This window comes from Phyllosticta citribraziliensis (genome assembly GCF_038025025.1).
Source record: "Phyllosticta citribraziliensis strain CPC 17464 chromosome Unknown J3D65scaffold_4, whole genome shotgun sequence".
Taxonomy (NCBI): Eukaryota; Fungi; Ascomycota; class Dothideomycetes; order Botryosphaeriales; family Phyllostictaceae; genus Phyllosticta; species Phyllosticta citribraziliensis.
In genome coordinates this window covers 2,387,779-2,407,626 of record NW_027117341.1, presented here as the reverse complement: position 1 = coordinate 2,407,626, position 19,848 = coordinate 2,387,779, and the positions used below count along the sequence as shown (strand labels likewise).

The following is a 19,848-nucleotide window of genomic DNA, read 5'->3' as shown; positions in this document are numbered from 1 at the left end:
CTCGATCGTTGGCCACGTCTCGCAGTTCCGTCACTTCAATCCTCTGCCAGTCGATTTGCGCGTTGTGCGCCGCGCGAATATTTAGGAGCTTCGTCTGAATAGCTGTCGTCTTGGAGAAAGGAAGACTCGAAGCGAGGTTTTTATGAAGACGGATTGGCGCGCGACACGGCAGCAGTGGCTCAAGCAATGAAGCTGCAGGGCGCGAGTTCGGAAAGCTTCAGCGAATTCGGCCAGAGACATGACTCCAGCGCGTCAGTGAAGCTGGCGATGTCAGACTTGATGGAAAGCTGAGACCAGAGAAACAACGAGTGTGACGCTCAAAGGCCATGGGCGCGAAGAGTTTCAGGGCTTTGGCAGTTGGAGGACCGAATCAGGGAAGGTGGACGCCGTTTTGAAGTCCAGTGGCACGGCGATTGGTACGTCAGACCCATTGAAGGAGAGCGGTTGAGGTGTGAGACTAAATCTGGGCCAATTTTAGCATCAGTGGAGCAGGAATGCTTCCGGGGGCAGAGTCAACTTTCCCATCTCAGGATTTCCATAACAGCAACGGAGATTCATGGCATGCCGACGCAGTAGTTCTTGGTAGGCATACCGCGGGCAATGATCTAGCGGCTGTGCCCGTTCGGGAATTCAAACTCTAGCGATTAAGGTGGATGGCCTGTCGACGCCGCAGTAACCGACCCCCTGGTTGCCTCTCTCTAGTCGCAAAGCCCGCGATGAATGCCACGGAAAACACCCACTAGACAGCGTTGACCGTCGTTGCTGTTTGTCGAGCGACCCTGTTTCGACGGTCTATGACTCCGACGTCTCTCGCTCAACGCCTGTCGACCAAATGACACCTTAGACCTCCAAGCCTGGCGCAAGACCCTCCCTCGCGGCCGCACCATCGTCGAACAAATCCGCGCCAAGGGCCGCTGTCTAAACTGCCATCAAATGATTTGTTGATGAGGAAGGCGATCTGGGAGTGCGACGTGCGTTTTTTCCGACATGGTGTGAGTGCATTTTTACTAGCAGAAGAACTAACTGCTCCCAGTAATGATGAATGTCCTTTGGAAAATAATCCGATTCTTGGCGCGCCGCCAGACAGACGGAGCGCGTTTCCTTCCATGCCCCTCCACTCATCGCTGTCTTCCCACATACATGGAATCCTGACCAAGAAGCAGTGAGTCCAAGCGACACGACTGACCATGTTTTTGGTCCGCCGCCGCCTGCCTTGACACCATGCAGCAGCCAGGGAAAACCAATGCTCTCTCTCTCTCTCTCATCCCTCCGTCCGTCCGTCCGTCCGTCCGTCAGCCTTCCAGGCGTCTAGGCTAACGCTTCTAGGCAGTTTGATCGCCACGCGGGCTGTAGCGCAGCCACCGATGAACGGCCGAACCTTATTTAAAACGACGAGAGAGAGAGAGGGAGAGCACCATGCGAACAACAAAAGCTTTGGGTGGAAGAACACGGTACGGGGAAATGAATACGAAGCCATGGTGGCAAACGCCGTCGGGATCGGCGTGTGGTAGGCGTCCGTGTTTCAGCACATGTTGCACGGGAACAAATCATTGCGAAGCTGGGAAAAACAGGTGACAAACGCGACCAGATGCAGAGAGAGCGGCAGACAGGAAAGAAAAGGGAGAAAAAGATAAAGTAGGGGATGGAGATGCCAGGCCCCCGCACTCTACAAAGAAACCCAGACAATTGCGCTCGGGCGGTGCGGCAGTTGGCTGCGGTAGCAGTGGCGACGACGGCGATGAAGCGGTGGCAGAGGACATGGGCATGGGCACCATCTGTGGGAAATCATCAAGAAAGAGGCTCGCCATCCGGATGTCGAGACTGGCAGTGTCGATTTGCTTCTGATGTCAGCATTGTTTCTTGCAACAGGGTGGAGGAGGACGAGGTGGCCGAATGCGCTGCACGTACTCGTTTGCACATGGACTTGAGAGATGGCCGAGTTGCAGGTGGGTTTTTGCTTGCAAATGCCAAGTTCATTGCGCAGCAACAAGGAAGAAGACTGACGGTGTCTCGAATGACTGGAAAGGCCGGGAACCGCGAAAAGCAAAACACCATCAGCAACTTGCACGACCAGTTGGCAGAGAGAGACCAGCAGCTGTACCAGGCGAACGAGTAGCTGGCGATGCGGGCGACGCCGACGAGGTCATGGTGGAGCTACTAGAAACAAGTGCTCATCTTCGGCAGCTGCCTCGTGCTGTTCGTGTCGCTCATCGTGCCCTTCATCCTTCAACCGCCCACCAGCAGCCGCGACGAGTGACGTTTGACCGTGGCCGCGTCGGGCGAGGCGGCCTTCAAACAAGGCCACATCAAGCCGCTCAAGACGGGCATGGTGCTCAGCAACTACGGCCAAAAACAAGCCGCGGTCCTTGGGTCGCTTGAGTCGAGGTGGCTCGCGCAAACTGCCGTCCACAAGGACGGCCCGAAGCTGTTGGCCACGCTCGACGACGTCGCCACCGAGTCTTTACTGCTCGCCACCAATGTCCAGCAGACGTGGCAGCTATGGGGACAAGTCCGCAGCCATGTCATCCAAGAGGCCGAGACCGTGTCCCGATGCGACAACATGATGATTGACCAAGTTTCCAGGACGGTCGATACGACCATCGAATTTATTTATCATCGAGACCATGCGCAATCTGGAGCAGCATGTGAACGCCAGCCTGATCAAGCCGACCCAGGTGCGTACGTCCCCTTTCCCTTTCTGCTCACCGTTAGCCCAACGCGGCCAATCTTCTTGTTCAACTGCTGCTTCGCACTTTCACTTGACTACTTTCTCGCTGTCAGCCTTGAAAGTCTGGGGTATTTGTTGCCGGTACCACTGCGCGTCGAGGATTACCCACTACCACAACAGCTTAGGTGCCCCAAGTCCCGCCCAAGCTGGACATGGTGCCTGCCAACCAAGCAGATGAAGGCGGACAGATGCACCAAGGAAAAAGAGGTAGATGAGATAGATGATATGTTTGCCTTGAATTCCCCTTGGCTGCATCCATGCCACCACGGTCGCAGTTCGAGGCGCCTCCAGACTTGTCAGGAGACCCCTTGACTGTGGAAAGTAGCCCCTTAGCCTCATCCTCATTGTCCGCACGTCGGCCGTCCCTTTTTAGTCGATACCTGCACTACTTCTATTTTGCTTCATGGAAACCGACCGCCCTTGGCCGCTGCCGCCCGTCAACGTCGATTGAAAAGATGCCTGGTACGTACGTCACCTCGATAAAATAAGTCCACGGCCAGGAATATTTGGAGACAGGATTCGACGTTGACGATGAAGGGGATGGATGGATGGATAGGTAGATTGGTTTTCAGGCGGCGTCCTTTGCGCGCAGACGAGGCCGGCGGATGGCGGATGGCGGAATTGCCTTGCTTGGGACGTGCAGAACCAATCCTGCCCTCGATAGGTGTTCGACGAGAGGTCGGTCGCGAATTGAGCCGGAGGGTCGAAGAGGGGAAAGCTGATTGAAACTGCCATTCATGTTACCAATATCCCCAAGCCAAAAACAGACAACTTGACAACCTACCCAAACCGCGATTGGCGATTGTCGGAGGATGGTGCGCTCGAGCGGGGAGGTTGGCGTCGTTTGCGGACCGACCTGGAGACTTGTGCAGTGCCATCAAAGAGGAACGCGCGAGATTCGCGGAGCGTTGGTGCGCCCAGTGGATGGTGCGCAGACCGGGAGAATGTGCTGGGCGATGGCGGCGGTTCCCAAAGTCTTGATTCGCGAAGCGGGCTAGAGAATAGGCGTGGGTGGCGAGGCGTGGGTGAAGGCCACAGCTCAGGCGAATATGTCGGGCGACCTGAGGATGGCGTCTCGCGAGGTATGATGTCATATCTCTGAGGTTCAGGAAGTACAGGTACCGGTACGGTAGAGTTGACGGAAGTCCGTGCTTACACAAGTCCTCCTCCCGTCACACCTACAGATAGCCAGCCCACCTTCTTGCGCTACACTTCGGACGAGACATGGACCTGGAGCCTTCAATGTCCATCTTGAAACCAGTCCCAACGCCTACCCGAAGCCCACCCACGCACTGCCGCCGGGCGATGGATCAGAACCCGTGTCTTCTGAGCATCTCGCATCGAAGAGCCACAGCTTCATCCTTCTCGCCATCAGTCCTCGCGCCACCCCGCAGGACCACATCATTGTCTTCGAACCAGTTGTTCCTCGCCTCGTCGCGAAAATGAGTTTCGCAAAGCCATGGAACAGCACAGTCCAGGCTTCATGGTACGTCCTTGGTCTCATTGCCAGTGTGCGGCCTTGCTGACCTTTGAAAAGTCCACCAGACACACTGCGCAGGCTTTTCCTCATTGTCCAATAGCTCTCCTGTCTCGTCCGCACACTCCCCTCCAATATTGGCCCACAGATTCCGGCGGATGTATTTGAACGGCTTGGTATCAGAGATTCAAGTCCCTCTCTGCCGCGACAACCCCGTCTTCCGCGAGCCGCCGCAGGCCCTCACCCACTGAGAAGCCCTTTTACGGTATCGGCGACCTTCAAGTTCGATACATCTTAGCGGGAGAAGCTTCAGAGAATCGCGCACGGCGTGGGTTGCGCCCAAAGCTCGTCCGCACACCCGTTCTGGTCATCCCCCCTGCGCAAAAGCACTGTTTCCCGCATCCGTCCGTCACTGGATCCAACCCTCAACACCAGCACCTTGCACGCCTTGAGCGCGAGGGCACCTTGCCGTCTCCATCCTCAGCATTGATCATCCCAATTGAGCATCACCCTGCGCAGTCGCGCACAACATGCCGCCCGCGCTTTCCGAGGACGAGGCCTCTGCTTCTGAAACTGAGATACCCTGCAAGGAAATTGACAAGAAAAATAAGAAAAAGCAGCCGGCCAAGGACGAAGACGAAGACGGCGACGATGAAGCCGTTGATGAAGTTCGCCGTGGAGCAGGTCCTCAACCACTTGTATGATGGCGCAGATGTCAACATAAAATACGAGATCATGTGGGCGGGTTTTCCCAAGTTTGAGGACAGGACATGGGAGCCCAAAGAGAACCTAATGGACAGCCCCGAACCAATTAATCAGGTTTAGGAGTACTAGAATAAGAAATGCGGTGGTGTTGAACCTAAGTACATCCCAAAGAGCAAGTGAAAGGACGCCGAAAAGGGTACCAAGCCTAGGCCCGGGGGAAAAACGCAAGTTGGACCAGGGTGTGCAGAGCACTCCACCGCTGCAGGCCAACCGCCCTTGGCCCGCCGACCACAACTGAAGGGCATCCACTTTTCTGTAGCCCCTCGCTCAGCTAGGAGTATCTAAACATCCGCTGCCTGCTATGTACTGGCAAGGTCTAGGAGACATGGAAGAGCCGCTGTCGTGTCCACCAGTCGCCATCCCCGCCTTGTCCTTCCAAGGTTGCTCTCACCCTTGCCGCATCATCAGCCTCGGCTCATCCTCTTGCCACACCATCATCATCACATCACATTTCTCCCCGTCGCAATCCGGACAGCAGCAGGGCTGAGGTTTGAGGGTCCCAAGCCGGCGAGCAAGGCTGTAGGGGGGCCCTCTGTCGCACTTGACCCTGAGGCGGCGTCACGATGAGTACATGGTTGGTGGATCTGTGAGCTTCGGGGAGGCGGTGCAGGCTGAGGCATGGTATGGTAGAAGATGATGGGCATCGTCATCATCGTCGTTGTTTCTTGTTTCTTGTTCCGTGTAAGGGAAAGACTACTACGGGTAGCGAAGCCGAAGCGCTCTGCTCGCTCGCCTGGGGCCTGCGCGCTCGCCTGGGGCCTGCGCGCTCGCCTGGGGCCTGCGCGCTCGCCTGGGGCCTGCGCGCTCGCCTGGGGCCTGCGCGCTCGCCTGGGGCCTGCGCGCTCGCCTGGGGCCTGCGCGCTCGCCTGGGGCCTGCGCGCTCGCCTGGGGCCTGCGCGCTCGCCTGGGGCCCGCAAGCGAGCCCGGGGATCAAGTGGATTATATGCTGGGACTTATGGTGGGTGATGCCTTCTCTTCTCAGAAGTCACTACCAATCTGGGTACATGTAGGTAAGGTACAGGTAGGTGGCGACCTAGCTCCTCCCTCGTACTTTTCCACCACCAACACCACCACCATCTCCACTGGCTGGCAATCGAGGCCGCTAATGACACACTCTTCCAGCCTGCCGACGTCCAGATCCTGTACCGCGACAACCTCCTTGCAACGACACACCGGTGGCGGCTGAAAATGTGCCATCTGATCCGGACTCCCTCCTACCGCTACCGCCCAGGGACATGACACCGAGAGAACACGTCCCACGCGCGCAGCACAACTACATTCGGATGGGGGTTCTCGACATCCACTGGACCCGAATACTGGCGGAACCACCCTATGATCGTGTTCGCAAGCCCGCGCCAACAGAACGCATTTACTTGGCTTCCTTCGTCTTCGTCTTCATCTTCCACCACCGCGCTCAAAATCGGGCAGCAAGGAATGAGTCGCGCGCCAACGGACCGCGCCGCACCGCGTAGGCACACAGACAACGTCATCCGCGCCGCAAGGAGGCTTCTTGTCCAAGGACCGGGAACATTTGCAGAGAGAACTGGAATGGTGACGGCGGCGCACCTCAGCGGCGTCTTCTTCTTGCTCGAGGCCATCATGAATTCGGGCAAGCAGTCAACACCATATCGCTGCAGAAGAAGGCGGCGAGTCGTGGCGGCGCATGTGAGCCCCGGCGGTGGAAAGGAGGACGCGATTGGCCGCGCAGAAACATCTCTTTGTGAAGTGCGAGTTCGACATGGTTGAGAGCCGCAGCATGGAGGTGCCTTTGTGGCTGCCAGCTTTCTCCGGGACGTCTCCCCAGGGTGCCTTGCAACGTCAATTTTGCTGGTAGTTGTAACGGACCTGAATGTCGGCCGAGGCCAATGGAAGTGGACACGAGGTTGAGGCCGTTGCTGTTTGCTTGACAGACTGCGCACGACGCCTCCCTCCCTCCCTCCCTCTCTCTCACTCTCTCTCTCTCTCTCTCTGGTGATCCCACGCCCTGCCCTCTGATCCGACGCCGCAAGCCAGGCGCCGTTGCCCGCCGCCGCCGGGAAACCAAAACATACCGGGCAGTTGTCGTGCGACGCGCTCGTGGCAAAAGCTGCCGTCTACTCGTCTTATCTTGTCTCGTTTCCTCTGTAGCCACCACCATCAACCTCCTCCCCCCGGTAGGTAGGTAGGTAGGTAGGTATGGTATGGTACACGCAGGCGACTGACCATCTCTTGACCCCCCAGATTGGGGAAATCGCTGCTGACGCGAGGGCGAAGAAGAGGAGGGATGGGTAGATGGGTGGGCTTCTCTCGCTGGTGGTCGCGACGGCCGGCAAACTAAATAGAAGGCGACAGGTGCGCATAAAAGTACAATTGTAAATATATCTGGGCTAATGCATGCACAATCTAGCTTGCCTTCACTACTAGCTGGCAGCTGAGGAGAACCTACAAATACCATGGCACCCTCACATCCCTTCCCTTCCGCCACATGACCCGATCTTCCTATCACGCAAATAGGAAGTAGAAAGAGAAAGAAATAAAGATCGCCAACAACATCTTTTCTATACACCACCTAGCCACGGTGCTGCGAGAATCCCCCCATTGTCTTATAGCTGGGCAGTTTGACCGTGGGACGACACGCTGAGCCAGCCTCAGCAGTTGAAGCGGGCAGCAACGTTTGCAGCGGCGGCGCCAGCTGGCGAGAGATAGGTGCGTCGTCTAACTTGACGCGCGCGAGCGGCGCGGGCAGTTTGACCGTAGGACGACGCGCCGAGCCAGCCTCGGCGGGCAAAGCGGGCAGCAACGTTTGCAGTGGCGTCGGCAGCTGGAGAGGAGAAGTCGACTGGCCCGAGCAGCTGTGAGAGGATGACTGCAGGGACATTAGGCCAGGTTGGACAGTCTCAGTCGGCGAGACCGGTGGTGAAGGAGAAGTGGGAGAGGACGACCGCAGGGACATGAGTTTAGGGCGGAGAGTCTCGGTCGGCGAGAGACCGGGAGAGAACCACTCATCGTAGGTTCGCTCATCGTAGGTTCGCTCATCGTAGGTTCGTCTGGGTGGTGGTGAGAAGAGGACAGAGGCATCTCAGAGGACTGGACAGCACACAGGAACTCGAAGCAGGGGATGGGCTGCCCAGGAGCGCACCGCCAGAGCCACCAGCGGCCTTGGCCACGATCATCTCTTACGGTGCGCAGACTCTCAGGGGTCCAGTGGGTGGGTTGACGCTGGCGAGGTTGTGGCCAAGGCCTGCGATTACCTCGTCGTCGATGCTGCTCAAGGATGATAGTCCATCGCTGTCCTCTTCTTCCTCGTGCTTAGAGTCGTCAGATTCGGAGGCCGAGTCGACGTAGCTGATGTTAACAATGATGGAGTCCGGCTCGTGGCGCATGGGCGCCATCCACTGTCACGGCGGCAGCCAGTCAGTCAGTTCGACCATCCTTTCGCTTTGAAACAGCTGACTGACCTGGACGCCATCGAGGACGCGCTTCAGCTCCTTCGGGCTGAGCTGCGAGCGGACGAATTGCTCCAAGTTTTTGTGCCAGGTGCACGTCAACATCTGGAGTCGGCGGTTCCTGCTGCACTGAATGTTCTTGGTCGAGCGCAGTTGAGAGCAGCACTGGAGCGAGCTTTGGCGGCCATCATTGTCGTGAGTTGTAGAGGGTGGAAGGCTTGGTTGGAGTCCGAGTTGGCTGCTGGGTGCGAGGAATCCATCTTTTAAGTGGTTGGAGGGAGTCGAATTGGAGCTGTATTCATCGCGGTATAATCTGCTTCGTCTGTCCCAACACGCACGGGTGAGTTCTCCAACGGCGGGGGACGAATGGGTGGAAAAAGGCAGGCTGACCCACCTCAGACACCAGCAACACAGCGACGACGCGCCTCGAGCACAAACACGTCGGTCTCTTCGACCAGACGATGCACGCTCACGACGTGCAGGGCTCCGGTTCCCTCTTCGCCGGCGGCGGCATGGTCGCCTTCCATCACCCGTCAGCGAGATCGATCCTTTGTGTGGAAGATGCGCGTACCTTTTCCAGACACCGCAGCAAGATGTCGACGCCATCCCAATCATCGCGCGCCCAGACGTGCTTGGCCTGCTTGTCCCATGCGCCCGTGTCCTTGTCGACGACTCCGCGGTCGCGCAGTGCTGGGAGCTCGATGTTGTTGATGTAGTTTTTCAATGACTTCTGGATGACCCTTATATTTGTGTCCGAGTAGTTGGCATTGGGCGTATTGGTGTTGAAGAGTTTGAAGAGCGGCTAGAGACTGTCCACGGTGGCAGCATCACGCTTAGACGAGTGGCCATCGCCCAGCGACTGCTGCGCCATCCATCACCGTATCTCCGTCACGACGTGGGAGTATGCTGTCCGCGCAGCAGCACAACCGAAGGTAGTTCTGCACCACGCGATGAGCCACGCCAGGCGGGAGAACCACCTCTGCCTGTAAGACGGTCGTCGCAGTCCAGCCGCCGCCGCCGCCGTCCAAACCTCCTGTGCGACTCGTCCACCTCCGTGGCCATATTCTCCTCGCTCACGGCGCCATGGCGTCGCACAGCTTGTCGATGCACGGGGCCAGCTCCTTGGCCACCTCGCGCGTGCACGCCAGCTCCGCGTCGCCCTGCTGCAGCTGCTGGGGCGCGCTGCTGAACCACTGCGGGACCCACAAGACGTCGGACAGCTTGTTGACGAAGCTTTGACTGGCGCGGTCGATGGCAGGCTCAAGGAACGTGAGGGAGTTGGCGATGTGCCCGGAGTTTTTGCAGTATGGCTGTAGTCAGCGCCAGTCGACGCGTTAGCTCTCACTCATGTTGGATTCGTTGTTGCGTAGGTACGTACCTCGATGTAATGGGCCACCACCAAGTCGACAGTATCGCGACCGCGTCCAGCCTGATCGATAGCTTGCTCATGCGGTAGTCCTTCGCAAATGCCCCACGGCCCTCGCCGCGTCGCGCGGCACCGCGTCCACGTCACCATCAACCATATTTCGTGCAGCTGCGCATGCGTTGCTTTGGCGGTACCGTTGCGTTGACCACGTACGCCGTGGCCATGAGCCTGTCGAGCAAAAGCTGCGAGATGTCGGTGGTGGGCAGCACGTCGACGCGCGCAAACGAGCCGATCTGGTCTGAGAGGCTGCCGAGGCCGTCCGGTCGCGGAATCGTCGTCATCGCGAGGACTCCGAACTGGTGTGAGGCCATGACGGCCATTTGATGATCCTGAGGACGATGATTTGCGTGTCCTGCTGCTGTCTCTGCGCGTGCAGTTACTGGTGCTACATGATGACCACGGCGGTGAGGCCAACGATCAGAAGGTCAATCTTGCCCGCGTGGTTCTTGACGAGCGCCAGTAGCCACCTGCGTCACTTCGCTTCAGCTTGTCGAAGCATTTCTTCGACTTCGGCATCCGTAGGTCCTCGACCTCCTCCTCCTCCTCCTCCGTCGTTGCTTGACATTTCGCTCGGGCTCGGGCTTGGGCTTGGACCTGATCAAAGGAGACGGCTCATTTTGCAGGTCAGCTAGCTGGTGGAAGAGAGCGAGCGAGGAGCCAAGAGATAGAGGGGAAGAGGGAGCAATCAAGCTAATCATACCCAGGAAACAGCATGTCCGTTTTCCGCCCGCGACCTGCAGGATACCATAGGTAGGTCACGGTCAATTCTAGCGCGCGGCATTTGCCCGCATCCAACACACAAAATTCGGACTTGTGCAGACCAGGCGCCGCCCAGAGACTTGATTACCTACTGGCGTGTAGGTATGGCGACATGTCTTTAAGACCCTCCCTCCCATGGCCATCGGGACAAACGGCTCGGTGCGCGTGGAATTCGGCGAACCCTTGGACCCGAAATCCGCAATCGCCATCTGAATGCCCGTCGCCACATCCAGGCGCTCGATGGAGCGGCGGAACATCTCGAGCGACGCCCGCGGCTGGTAGTACGGCACCAGGTTGGTGGTGGCGAGGACCTCGAGCTGCCCAGGAGGAGATGGCCTCGCGGGCGGTGCGCAGCTCGCGGTGGGAAGCGCTGCGTCTGCGTGGCTCGTCAGAAGGCAAGACGGAGCGCACGCCACGGGTGGGGATGGCGACGCCTTCATCGCCCGAGAATTTTGTTTCGTCGTCGGCGCCGTCGTCATCGGACGAGAACGACGAAAGAGACGAGGCAGTGGTGCTCCTGTTGGACTGGCGGGGGCTGCGGGAGCTCAAGCTCGACGGGAGCGCGCTCAAGACGCGAGCTGGTTGGTTTCGGGGCGTACAGGCGCCATCCACTGCCAGAAGACAGTCAGTCAGTCCGTCAGTCACAGCTCAGCCAGCCGGCCAGCCGGCGAGATGGCTTTGCTGTCGGATGCCAGAAAACAAACAAACCAAAACCAAACACACCTTGTGGTCGCGAGCTCGGACGGCAGCAAACTCGCCAGCGTTGGCGTACAGCAAGAGCTGCTCGTAGACGAAGTTCTCCGAGTTCTTGTGCGTCGCGCAGGTGAGGGCGTTTGCGCGGCGCGTGTTTCTGTCCCATCGCACCTAGCTACTGCTGAGCCGTTGGAGCTGGAGCCTTAGCACGCCCGGGTGGAATATCCATTGTAACGGGCATGAAGCGGTTACCAGGCCAGGTTTTGGTAGTCGGTGGTCAGGTTTCGCACTCTCGGTGGTGCCAGGGACGGTGTGGTCAGATTTCACTGATGGACGCCAGGCACAGTGGCGAGTCCGAAGGAGCAAAAACAGTTACATTGAATGCGAGGAGGACGCGCGCGCCGTGATACCAGAGTCGTTGCTGACGGGAGACGCGCACCACGCACGGGCCTGGTGGACTAACTGACTACGGACTAGCCGGCACCAGCGGGAAGGCCATACCCGCTAGCGAGTATGATACCCGCCGGCGAGAATGGCCATACCCGCCAGCGAGTATGATTCCCGCCAGCGAGAGGGCCCCCCCCATTGCCGCCAGCGAGAAAGCCTATTCCCGCCGGCGACAAGGCAATGCCCGCTGTTGGCCCGATATTTAGCCGGACAGGCGCGCTACCTTAGTATTTGGCTTGAGAACCCACCACACCCAATACCATCAATTGCCCCAGCATCTTCTTGTGCATCACCACTAGCGAGCTCATTCTGAATTCCCGCCATCTCGCCAATTCCACCATTCCCGTATTCCCGCCATCTTGCCATCTTGCCATCTCGCGTGAAGTTGGCGGGAGTTGTTGAGCGGAAGTTCGGTCGCTCAACCTTGGGGTGCGGGGGAGGGAGCGGGAGACCAAGGACATGGCGGCGGTGGTGGTTTGGGCACATGGACGAGGAATTTTTGAAGGGAAGGGAAGCGCAGCCGCGAGGCCGCCGGCGAGGCCGAGCGCAGCTATGACCGGACGAAATGTACCTGTACCGCGCATCCATCCATGGAGCGAGGCGCGCGAGACGAGCAGCACCACAACTGCCCGCAATGCCCCAAGCAAGTCGTGCAGCCTTGGATTTTTTTATAGTCATACACACATTCTACTCAGCTATTTCATTCGGGTGGTGGCATAAGGTCATACTTGTCGCGATCGCGTTCTGCCATGCCGGCGACTTCTGGTGGTGGTGGTGGTGGTGGAGGAGGTGGTAGCGGACCGGGAGCAGGCGGGCGGCAGCACGATGACAGCGTGAGGTGATGATTGTCTGATTGATTGGCGGAAGAAGATGGCCAGAAATCCTCATCCAGCAGGCTTGGCTTCCTTTGTCCTGATCCACTTCTTGCGTCGTCGAGGTCACCATCTGGTATGTACGTGATTATTTTGACTTGTGGAGGAGGCCTGTGCGGGAAACTGAGGTTGCGCGCCAGTTAAACGAACAGCGAGCCGCTGAGCGCCGTCGAGCGCAGTCATTCTCGCTAGCGGGAAGGGCGACGGGGGTCATTCTCGCTAGCGGGAATGGCAATCTCGCCAGCGGGAATCATACTCGCTAGCGGGTGACTCAGCCACTTACTCACGTGACCGGCATACTCGCCAGCGGGAATGGCATACTCGCCAGCGTGAAAGCCATTCCCGCCGGCGAGAATGGAAGGCCGCCGCCTCTCTAGGGATTGGAGTACCCACAGAATCTGTCGCCGCCGGTCGCGACCCAACTCATAGCTAATACAACCACTACTCAATCCAACACAACTACGCTTTGTTAGCTCTCGTCATATCAGCATGTTGACGGTTCTGATGGTGCATGTTTTCCCCGTCGACATGTCCTCCTCGGCCCCCGGCGCGCTCAAATGGGTGATCGGAGACAACCCAGCCCAGCGATGATGTACAAGACAGCAAGCATGTACGCGGAGTGGGCGTGTCGTATATACACCCCGCAGTCAAAGGCATCGGGGCGCGGGAGGACGCTTGCGCTCGGCTGCATGATCAGGGTCTCAACGCCACGCACGATCAGACTCGCGCACCAGCTGCGGCATGGGGTACGGCTTTGAGGACCGGTGGTGCGCTGCATGGGATTCTGCTGTATGGCCACGCGCGAGGATGTAAGCATCATGTTGGACAAGTGGAAGGCCATGTGCGAGCACAACATTGATGCCGACCATGGACGTATTCAAGTCTGCGAAGGTGCCTGGTGACGATCTCGACGTTGAGCAGGGTAGGTAGGGTGCTGATCAGGCCCGTGAGGGTGGCCGTCGACGCTGCCGGCGTGTTCAAGTTCGAAGGCCCGTTCGTCGTCGACACGATGTCGGTCTACCACAGCGACACGATGAAGTACATTCTTTTGTTTTTCACCATTTGCCCTGCACGTCCCTCGACGACATGACCTTGGCTGCCTCGAGCCACGCAACAGCAGCGCGCCGAGGCCCTACCTACCAGCAGCGCACCAGGCGGCAGAACCAGTGGCTCTGTCGCAGGGACTGAGCGCTGGCACGCGGTTTCGCATCGCAGCAACAAGGCAAATTGGCACGAAATTTGTCAACGGCTTCTAGGACAGAGACGTAGGTGAGGCTGGCCAGGCACGGCAAATAAATCCATGGGAGTGTAAGGGAGGCGAGCGTGCGACCGGAGGGAACATGCATGGGAGGGAAAAGTTGTTGCCAGCAGCCTGGGCAGACCGTGCACTGCCAAGGTTGGCGAGGATTGACGGTCAATCTTCGTTGATTCTGGTCAATCTTGACCAAGCTTGGCGGTCAACCTTGGTTGACCTTAGTCACGACGAACCTCTCCTTCCTTCTTTGTTTACCATACCCCGCCCACACTCAACGCCGACCAAACAACATGCTCGACCGCCATCTCAACCATCGCCACCCGTGCCACCCGCCTCCGCCGCCATGGCGGCACCCGCCGACTCAGTCTCTATTCAGGATGACGCCGACCAGCTCGACGACGCGGTGCGCGTCCACGCGACAAGGTTACTCCGCAGCTACGTCTGCTTGAAGAATCGCCACGAGCAGCCGATCGATCAGAAGCTGCACCCCAAAGTCGCGCCCATCATCGAGGCCTACAAAAACTTGACGCCCAAAAAATACAATCGCGTGGCTGCCGGAATCAGGTCTCTGTCTAACCTTTGGGCTGTGCCTGAGACCGATCTCCAGCAAATCTTTCCAATCACGTCGACGACCTTCTTGAGTCGCCTCCAGAAAGTGGCTACCACCACCTCGTTGGAAGATGCCCTCCCCAAGCTGCTCGAGAGCAGGGACGCTCGCCGTCACAACACTGAAAAGTCCCGGATGCCGCGCAGTCGCGCCTGGGTGCCCAGCGACGTCGAAATCCTAGAGCGCAAGCCCGAGCAAGAGCAGGCCCCGGTAAAGAAGCGCGTAAGTTGTCGGCTCGCAGTGCCGCCCTTGGCCGCCGTTTTCTGACCTTTTGCCAGCCTTTGCCAGATGACGCAGAGTCCCAACCCGTGGCTAAATCACCTCGACGGACCCGTCACCAGCGCGCCCATTCCACCCCTGCGAGCATGGGGTCAAAAGCTCTAAAAGCTCGCTCCTCTCCTCTCGATTTCAAATTCAAATTGCGCAGCGGAGCCCAGCGGCAGCCGCCTGCGCCTGAGCCTGAGCCTGAGCCTGACAACGTTTCCACCTCCGAGGATGACGACATGGGTCTTCATGACGATACAGAAGGCGGCGATGGGGACACTGCTAGTGAAGACGGCGACCAAGACCAACAGAACATGGATCTAGGCGGCGATACACAAGCCGGCGATTGGGACACTGCTAGTGAAGACTCGGGAGCATCATCCGGCTCTGACAGCCCTGCGGTGGAGCATGGGCGACACGTCAACGCTCTTCCCTCGCCTGGGCCTGGCGACGAGAGTTTTCTCACCAACGACAACGACAGCTTGCTGTTCAGCTCGCTCTCAGCTGCTTCGGCGACATTAGAGGAGCCAGCGTACATCAGGCACCCGTTCGGGCCCAGGCCGGAGCACGAGGAGCGAATAAAAAAGGCCCGAGCTGCCTCGAGCAGACGATTCCTGGCGAGTATACAAAGGGATATCGGCAAACAAGCAGCAAAGGCCTCCAGCGAACAATCAGCAGAGGCTCAGGGCAGCAAGTCGGGGCAAGAGGCCGGATCAGAGGTCAAGCTTGACGAGACGGGCTTGAAGCGTGCGGCCGGCGACGAACAGGCTTCGACCAAGACTCTGGACAACTGTGAGATGCTGGATAACGTCGCCGGACCAGAGACCAAGCACGAGGAGAGTGGTCCGAAGCGCGCAGATGGCGACAACCCCAAAGATTCGTTCCAACCCCTCATCGCAGGCGAGATGGTCGATGACGTCGTCATGCACCAAGCCCTGTCCGTCATCTGCGCAGCGCCGGGCTGGCAGTGCATTGATCCACTCCTTACTACGCCACCATGGGTCGGCACCAACATAACCATTTCTGGCTCTACCATGCTAGCTCTCAACCTCGACCTCGCTTCCTACAGCCATTGGTGTCTCATTGTCCTCGACTCGAGCCGCAAGGAAGCCGACATGTTCGACTCGGCATCCAGCTTTGCGCACTTCAACGCGGCCAAAACCCGTCTAGGCCAGCTCTTTCGACGCAGGGTTCCACAAGAGAATTGGGAAGAGTGGCGCCTCGTTGAGCGCAGTGCCGTGCAGCAAAGAGGCAGTGTCGACTGCGGCGTATACGTCTTGGTTTTTGCCTTGTACTTGCGCGCGCACGTTCCCATGCCCTCCGCTGTCAACGCCGTGTTCTGGCGCCACGCGCTCTACTCGCTGCTTTCAGAGTCGCCATGTACGCTACCGGATGAAATGATTGACCTGGGCAGTCCTGGTCCTGGGCCATCGCAGGGCCGAATGTCGGTCAAGGATGCCATGACACAGCAGCGGAACTACTGCAAGCAGGTCGCGCAGAAGCTGGCTGCTCAGAGAGAAGCCTCCATCGCCCGGCGTGCTGTCATTACGACCAACGCCCGCGACTGTAGCCGCGCCATGAACACGCTCGCGTCGGACATCTCAGCTCTTCAACGCACGATGGCAGAGGAGCAGGCCAGCTTCAACGTGCAGATTGAGGAACGGAACCAAGTCGGCGCAAGCTTGAGAGCATTTTCGAAACGCAATGCTGCCCTCGAGGATGCAATTGCTGCTGAAGTCGCTTCGATAAAGAGCCAGGTGCTGCGGCTGCAGCAGGACCGACGCCGTTACGGCGGCTTTGTCAGTGGTGCGAGACGAGCCTGCAAATTTGCCAGCGACATTTCAGAGCCCAAGGACGCGCGCTCGACGACAGACGGCGCTCTTGCCGCGGTCGAGGACTTTGTGAAGAGGCTCGATTCTCTTCTTGAACAGACATGAGTTATCAGGATGCAGCGCGGCATCGACTCGCAGATGATTTGCTTTGATGGACAGACAGGCATGAGTGACGAGGGCGCAACACGATGGCTTTTCACCGCATGATACCCAGCAGCAGGATTTTCATTAAAGATTTTTTGCATACATACCTTCTCGCTAGCCCACGATCAACATGCACCTAGCGCGTCCTTGCTCTTCTTTTTCTTCCCTCATCCCCATGCCTGGGCTCGGCGGAGGCAACGTTTTTCGCCATGACTATGGAGGTCCCTCGTGAGGCGGTCAGGTACGCTTCGAGCTGGGCGGTGCTGCGAGAGGCGGCGCCCAAGGACACGCAATTGCTGGAGGCACGTACGGTAGTCTCGATACACATTGCTCGCGACACTCTCACGCCCATTGGAATAATGGAGAAGCCCGCAAAGCCACGAGCCAAGGGCGGAGGCCTCTCCTCAACACGTCGGTCTTTCTTCAAGCACCGTGTTCAGTATAGCCGTCACGAACCAATCAATCAATCGATCTTTTTGTCTGCGGTGGGGTGCGCTGAGGTGGGAAGTGGAGACGAGGCGCGCACCACGCACGGGCCTGGCGGACTAACTGACTACGGACTAGCCGGCACCATTCCCGCTAGCGAGTATGGTTCCCGCCGGCGAGTATGGCCATACCCGCTGGCGAGTATGCCCGTCACGTGAGCAAGCGGCTGAGTCACCCGCTAGCGAGTATGGTTCCCGCCGGCGAGTATGGCCATTCCCGCTGGCGAGTATGCCCGTCACGTGAGCAAGCGGCTGAGTCACCCGCTGGCGAGTATGGTTCCCGCCGGCGAGTATGGCCATACCCGCTGGCGAGTATGATTCCCGCCAGCGACAATGCCATCACCGCCAGCGATAACCGAAGGCCCTCTTCCCGCCAGCGACAAGACCATGGGCCGGCGCCACGCTGCGAGCTCACTAACTCAGCATCCGCCCCAGCCACAACCTACCTAGCCACAGCAGCTATGTATGCCCGTGGCTCCACCCGGCCCAACAACCTTCAACACTCAAGTCCCGTCCCGTCCTCGGTCATCGCACCCCCGCCGTCTTCCACACCAACCGGTAGGTATCTGGCCCCATCGTTGATGCCTCGTTGCTCCTCAGCTCACCGCACCGACGTCTTCACAGTCTCCATCGCCATCTCCGTCGTCCTTCGCCAGCACGCTGGCTGCGCACCGTCGAACCCCGGGAACAAGACGCCCGCGCAGGCCACGTTCGGCCACGGGAGCCCATTGACACAAATCCTCCTGTTTTGCCATCTTTGTCGTCGTTGGCCCAGCGACCCCAGCGAAGCATGTGCGCGCGCGCGCGGATCGAACGAGTGAGCGCACCTGGCGACTCAACTGTCTGTCGCGCCGGACCAAACAAGCGCACAATTGGGTCCTTTCCCCAGCGGAACATGGCGCAGACGCCAGAACCAAGGCACCTCCCTCCGATTCGGCTCATGGTGTCGGAAGACAAGATCTAGGTTGAGGCGGATGTGGTGGTCACTGCGAGCTTGGCCCTGGCCCGCGATCTGATTGTCGTGAAGACCCAGAAGCCTGTCCCCATCGACTTTGGCCGCCGACCTCTCAAAGCCCACTCCAAGATACGGGCGGAAACCGACTGTCACGATGGTGTCTGGTTGATGTCAACATCAAAGACGTCTTTCAGGCTCCCTCTCTGTCAACTGCCGCACGCTTTCCCTCTGCGCTCTTCAACGGCGTCTGCCGAAGGCCGCACCTCGTCGTGTGCCTCCTTTGCCGCCTTGGTGCGCGGCGAGGGGCCTGCGCGGCGATGCGATTTTGCATGGTGAATTAGCGCGGCTCTGGAAACAAGTCGTATTCTGCGCTCATCTTTTGTCGCACGCCTGCCTCCCTTGGAGTCGTCGGGTATCCGCTAGAATAGGCCGCCGCTGCTGCCGCCGCCTCATGGCATGCCGGGCCTTTTCCTTGCTGCTCTCTCACTGCCAGGGTGCAAATGGTACTTCTCGATTCTCCGTCGTCATCATCATCACCATCGCAGCGAACTCATCGCACGGGAAGGAACGGCCGAGAGTATGTGGAGTGAGTTGACAGGGCTGCTTCTGCTGCGTGCTCAAGCTGGCTGGTCATCGTCGTCATCGTCGTCATCGTCGTCGTCGTTATCTTTCTCGCATGTCAGACCTGAGGATTTGTCGCTCGTTTCGACATCGCGACAATTTTCGTCCCCGATACAACCTTAGCGGTTCCTCCAGGCGCTGCCATTCATGCCGTAGACTCCGCTCGCGCGTTTCTTGTCTGCGCCAATACGAACTGGTGCGCTTTCCCGCTTAGCCTTCGCGCCATTGCTCCACCGAACGTTCTCAAGGGCTACTACTGTCGACTAAAATTCTCGGACCTGCAGCATCCTTCGCGCACTCCGGCGTACCTTCCAGCTGGATAATGTCGGCGGCAGTGGTCTCTGCGAAGTCTCCGTGGTACGACTTGCACGAGCATGCCAACGGCACGGAGGCCCAATGTGGCCACGGGCACTGTTGCGCGTCATGGCAACGAAATGGTCTTAAAAACGGCGGCTTACACATGAGTGAGCAATGGATGGGTAAGATAAAAGGCGGCGCCAAACTGCATCTCTTGGTGGGTATTGGTGGAGCTTGGAGCTGCTACTTACGGCTTCATCCTGGACGTTGTCGTGTCTAGATGCTACCTAGTCCTGTGAGGGATGATGGATGCCTCATCGATCTCGACGTTGTCACTGGACGACATGTCGGGTATAGGCGGGGGCTAGTGTGCCATCAGCAGCGTTCGACTGTAAAGTGGACAGGCAGGGCGGAACTTCCCTGTGTGTGTACCCAGACGAGAGAATCAAGAGCACTTGGGAAGACGTCACTTATCAACGCTGACTTGTGTGCGGGTGATCGAGACGGGACGGCCTTCCACGGGTTTTGGTGCGTGGTACATGTATGAAAGGATGTAGGCTGTAAGGTAGGTAACTTGGCTGTTTCGCTCCATCAATGTCCTTCAAGACTAACTGAAGCTTGCAGCAGATGGACTGCCGTTACACTCGCGTCTTCCAAAAACAATGCTCAGATCGCTATTGTTAATGCGCACGCACACACGCAGGCTTTACCTTTCTTTTCTCTCGCTCGCGCCCTCCCCACACGCTCTCCCTCCTCCATCTGATACGCCTTGGTTCCTCCTCTACTCTCTGCTGCA

General features: G+C 58.4%; 7 protein-coding genes across 7 annotated transcripts; 5 read left to right on the top strand and 2 right to left on the bottom strand.

Moving 5' to 3' along the window:
• The first annotated feature begins 2,221 nt into the window (after nt 1-2,221).
• On the top strand, nt 2,222-3,254 carry J3D65DRAFT_309887 (uncharacterized protein). Its single transcript, XM_066795256.1, has one exon. The coding sequence runs from the start codon at nt 2,327-2,329 to the stop codon at nt 3,038-3,040; it is 714 nt and encodes a 237-aa protein (XP_066657346.1). The 5' UTR covers nt 2,222-2,326; the 3' UTR covers nt 3,041-3,254.
• Nucleotides 3,255-4,735: 1,481 nt separating this feature from the next.
• Nucleotides 4,736-6,442, top strand: J3D65DRAFT_666730 (uncharacterized protein; the record flags this gene model as incomplete). Its single annotated transcript, XM_066802950.1, has 3 exons — nt 4,736-4,903; nt 6,093-6,145; nt 6,202-6,442. 3 exons carry the CDS (start codon nt 4,736-4,738, stop codon nt 6,440-6,442), a joined length of 462 nt encoding a protein of 153 aa, XP_066657345.1.
• A 2,422-nt stretch (nt 6,443-8,864) lies between these two features.
• On the bottom strand, nt 8,865-10,573 carry J3D65DRAFT_693964 (uncharacterized protein; the record flags this gene model as incomplete). Its single annotated transcript, XM_066803974.1, has 4 exons — nt 9,956-10,573; nt 9,526-9,705; nt 8,967-9,197; nt 8,865-8,915 (listed from the first exon to the last, which is right to left on the bottom strand). The coding sequence occupies exons 1-4, from the start codon at nt 10,139-10,141 to the stop codon at nt 8,865-8,867; spliced, it is 648 nt and encodes a 215-aa protein (XP_066657344.1). The 5' UTR covers nt 10,142-10,573.
• On the top strand, nt 10,229-11,655 carry J3D65DRAFT_309763 (uncharacterized protein). Its single transcript, XM_066795255.1, has 2 exons — nt 10,229-10,444; nt 10,526-11,655. Exon 2 carries the CDS (start codon nt 10,693-10,695, stop codon nt 11,368-11,370), a length of 678 nt encoding a protein of 225 aa, XP_066657343.1. The 5' UTR covers nt 10,229-10,444; nt 10,526-10,692; the 3' UTR covers nt 11,371-11,655.
• A 168-nt stretch (nt 11,656-11,823) lies between these two features.
• J3D65DRAFT_620672 (uncharacterized protein) lies at nt 11,824-12,488 on the bottom strand. The gene has a single exon (XM_066799886.1). The coding sequence runs from the start codon at nt 12,396-12,398 to the stop codon at nt 11,940-11,942; it is 459 nt and encodes a 152-aa protein (XP_066657342.1). The 5' UTR covers nt 12,399-12,488; the 3' UTR covers nt 11,824-11,939.
• A 1,489-nt stretch (nt 12,489-13,977) lies between these two features.
• J3D65DRAFT_676130 (uncharacterized protein) lies at nt 13,978-17,105 on the top strand. The gene is made up of 2 exons (XM_066803602.1): nt 13,978-14,676; nt 14,733-17,105. Exons 1-2 carry the CDS (start codon nt 14,191-14,193, stop codon nt 16,653-16,655), a joined length of 2,409 nt encoding a protein of 802 aa, XP_066657341.1. The 5' UTR covers nt 13,978-14,190; the 3' UTR covers nt 16,656-17,105.
• Nucleotides 16,979-18,367, top strand: J3D65DRAFT_309334 (uncharacterized protein). Its single transcript, XM_066795254.1, has 2 exons — nt 16,979-17,741; nt 17,804-18,367. Exons 1-2 carry the CDS (start codon nt 17,302-17,304, stop codon nt 18,141-18,143), a joined length of 780 nt encoding a protein of 259 aa, XP_066657340.1. The 5' UTR covers nt 16,979-17,301; the 3' UTR covers nt 18,144-18,367.
• Nucleotides 18,368-19,848: the final 1,481 nt, after the last annotated feature.

Bases quoted from the DNA above. Each gene is read 5' to 3' on its own strand.
- J3D65DRAFT_309887 (XM_066795256.1), top strand. From the start codon at position 2,327: ATGGTGCTCAGCAACTACGGCCAAAAACAAGCCGCGGTCCTTGGGTCG.
- J3D65DRAFT_309763 (XM_066795255.1), top strand. From the start codon at position 10,693: ATGTCTTTAAGACCCTCCCTCCCATGGCCATCGGGACAAACGGCTCGG.
- J3D65DRAFT_620672 (XM_066799886.1), bottom strand. From the start codon at position 12,398: ATGACTATAAAAAAATCCAAGGCTGCACGACTTGCTTGGGGCATTGCG.
- J3D65DRAFT_676130 (XM_066803602.1), top strand. From the start codon at position 14,191: ATGGCGGCACCCGCCGACTCAGTCTCTATTCAGGATGACGCCGACCAG. The intron at 14,677-14,732 runs GTAAGTTGTCGG...ACCTTTTGCCAG, and splicing joins AGGCCCCGGTAAAGAAGCGC to CCTTTGCCAGATGACGCAGA.
- J3D65DRAFT_309334 (XM_066795254.1), top strand. From the start codon at position 17,302: ATGGCCATACCCGCTGGCGAGTATGCCCGTCACGTGAGCAAGCGGCTG. The intron at 17,742-17,803 runs GTATCTGGCCCC...ACGTCTTCACAG, and splicing joins TCTTCCACACCAACCGGTAG to TCTCCATCGCCATCTCCGTC.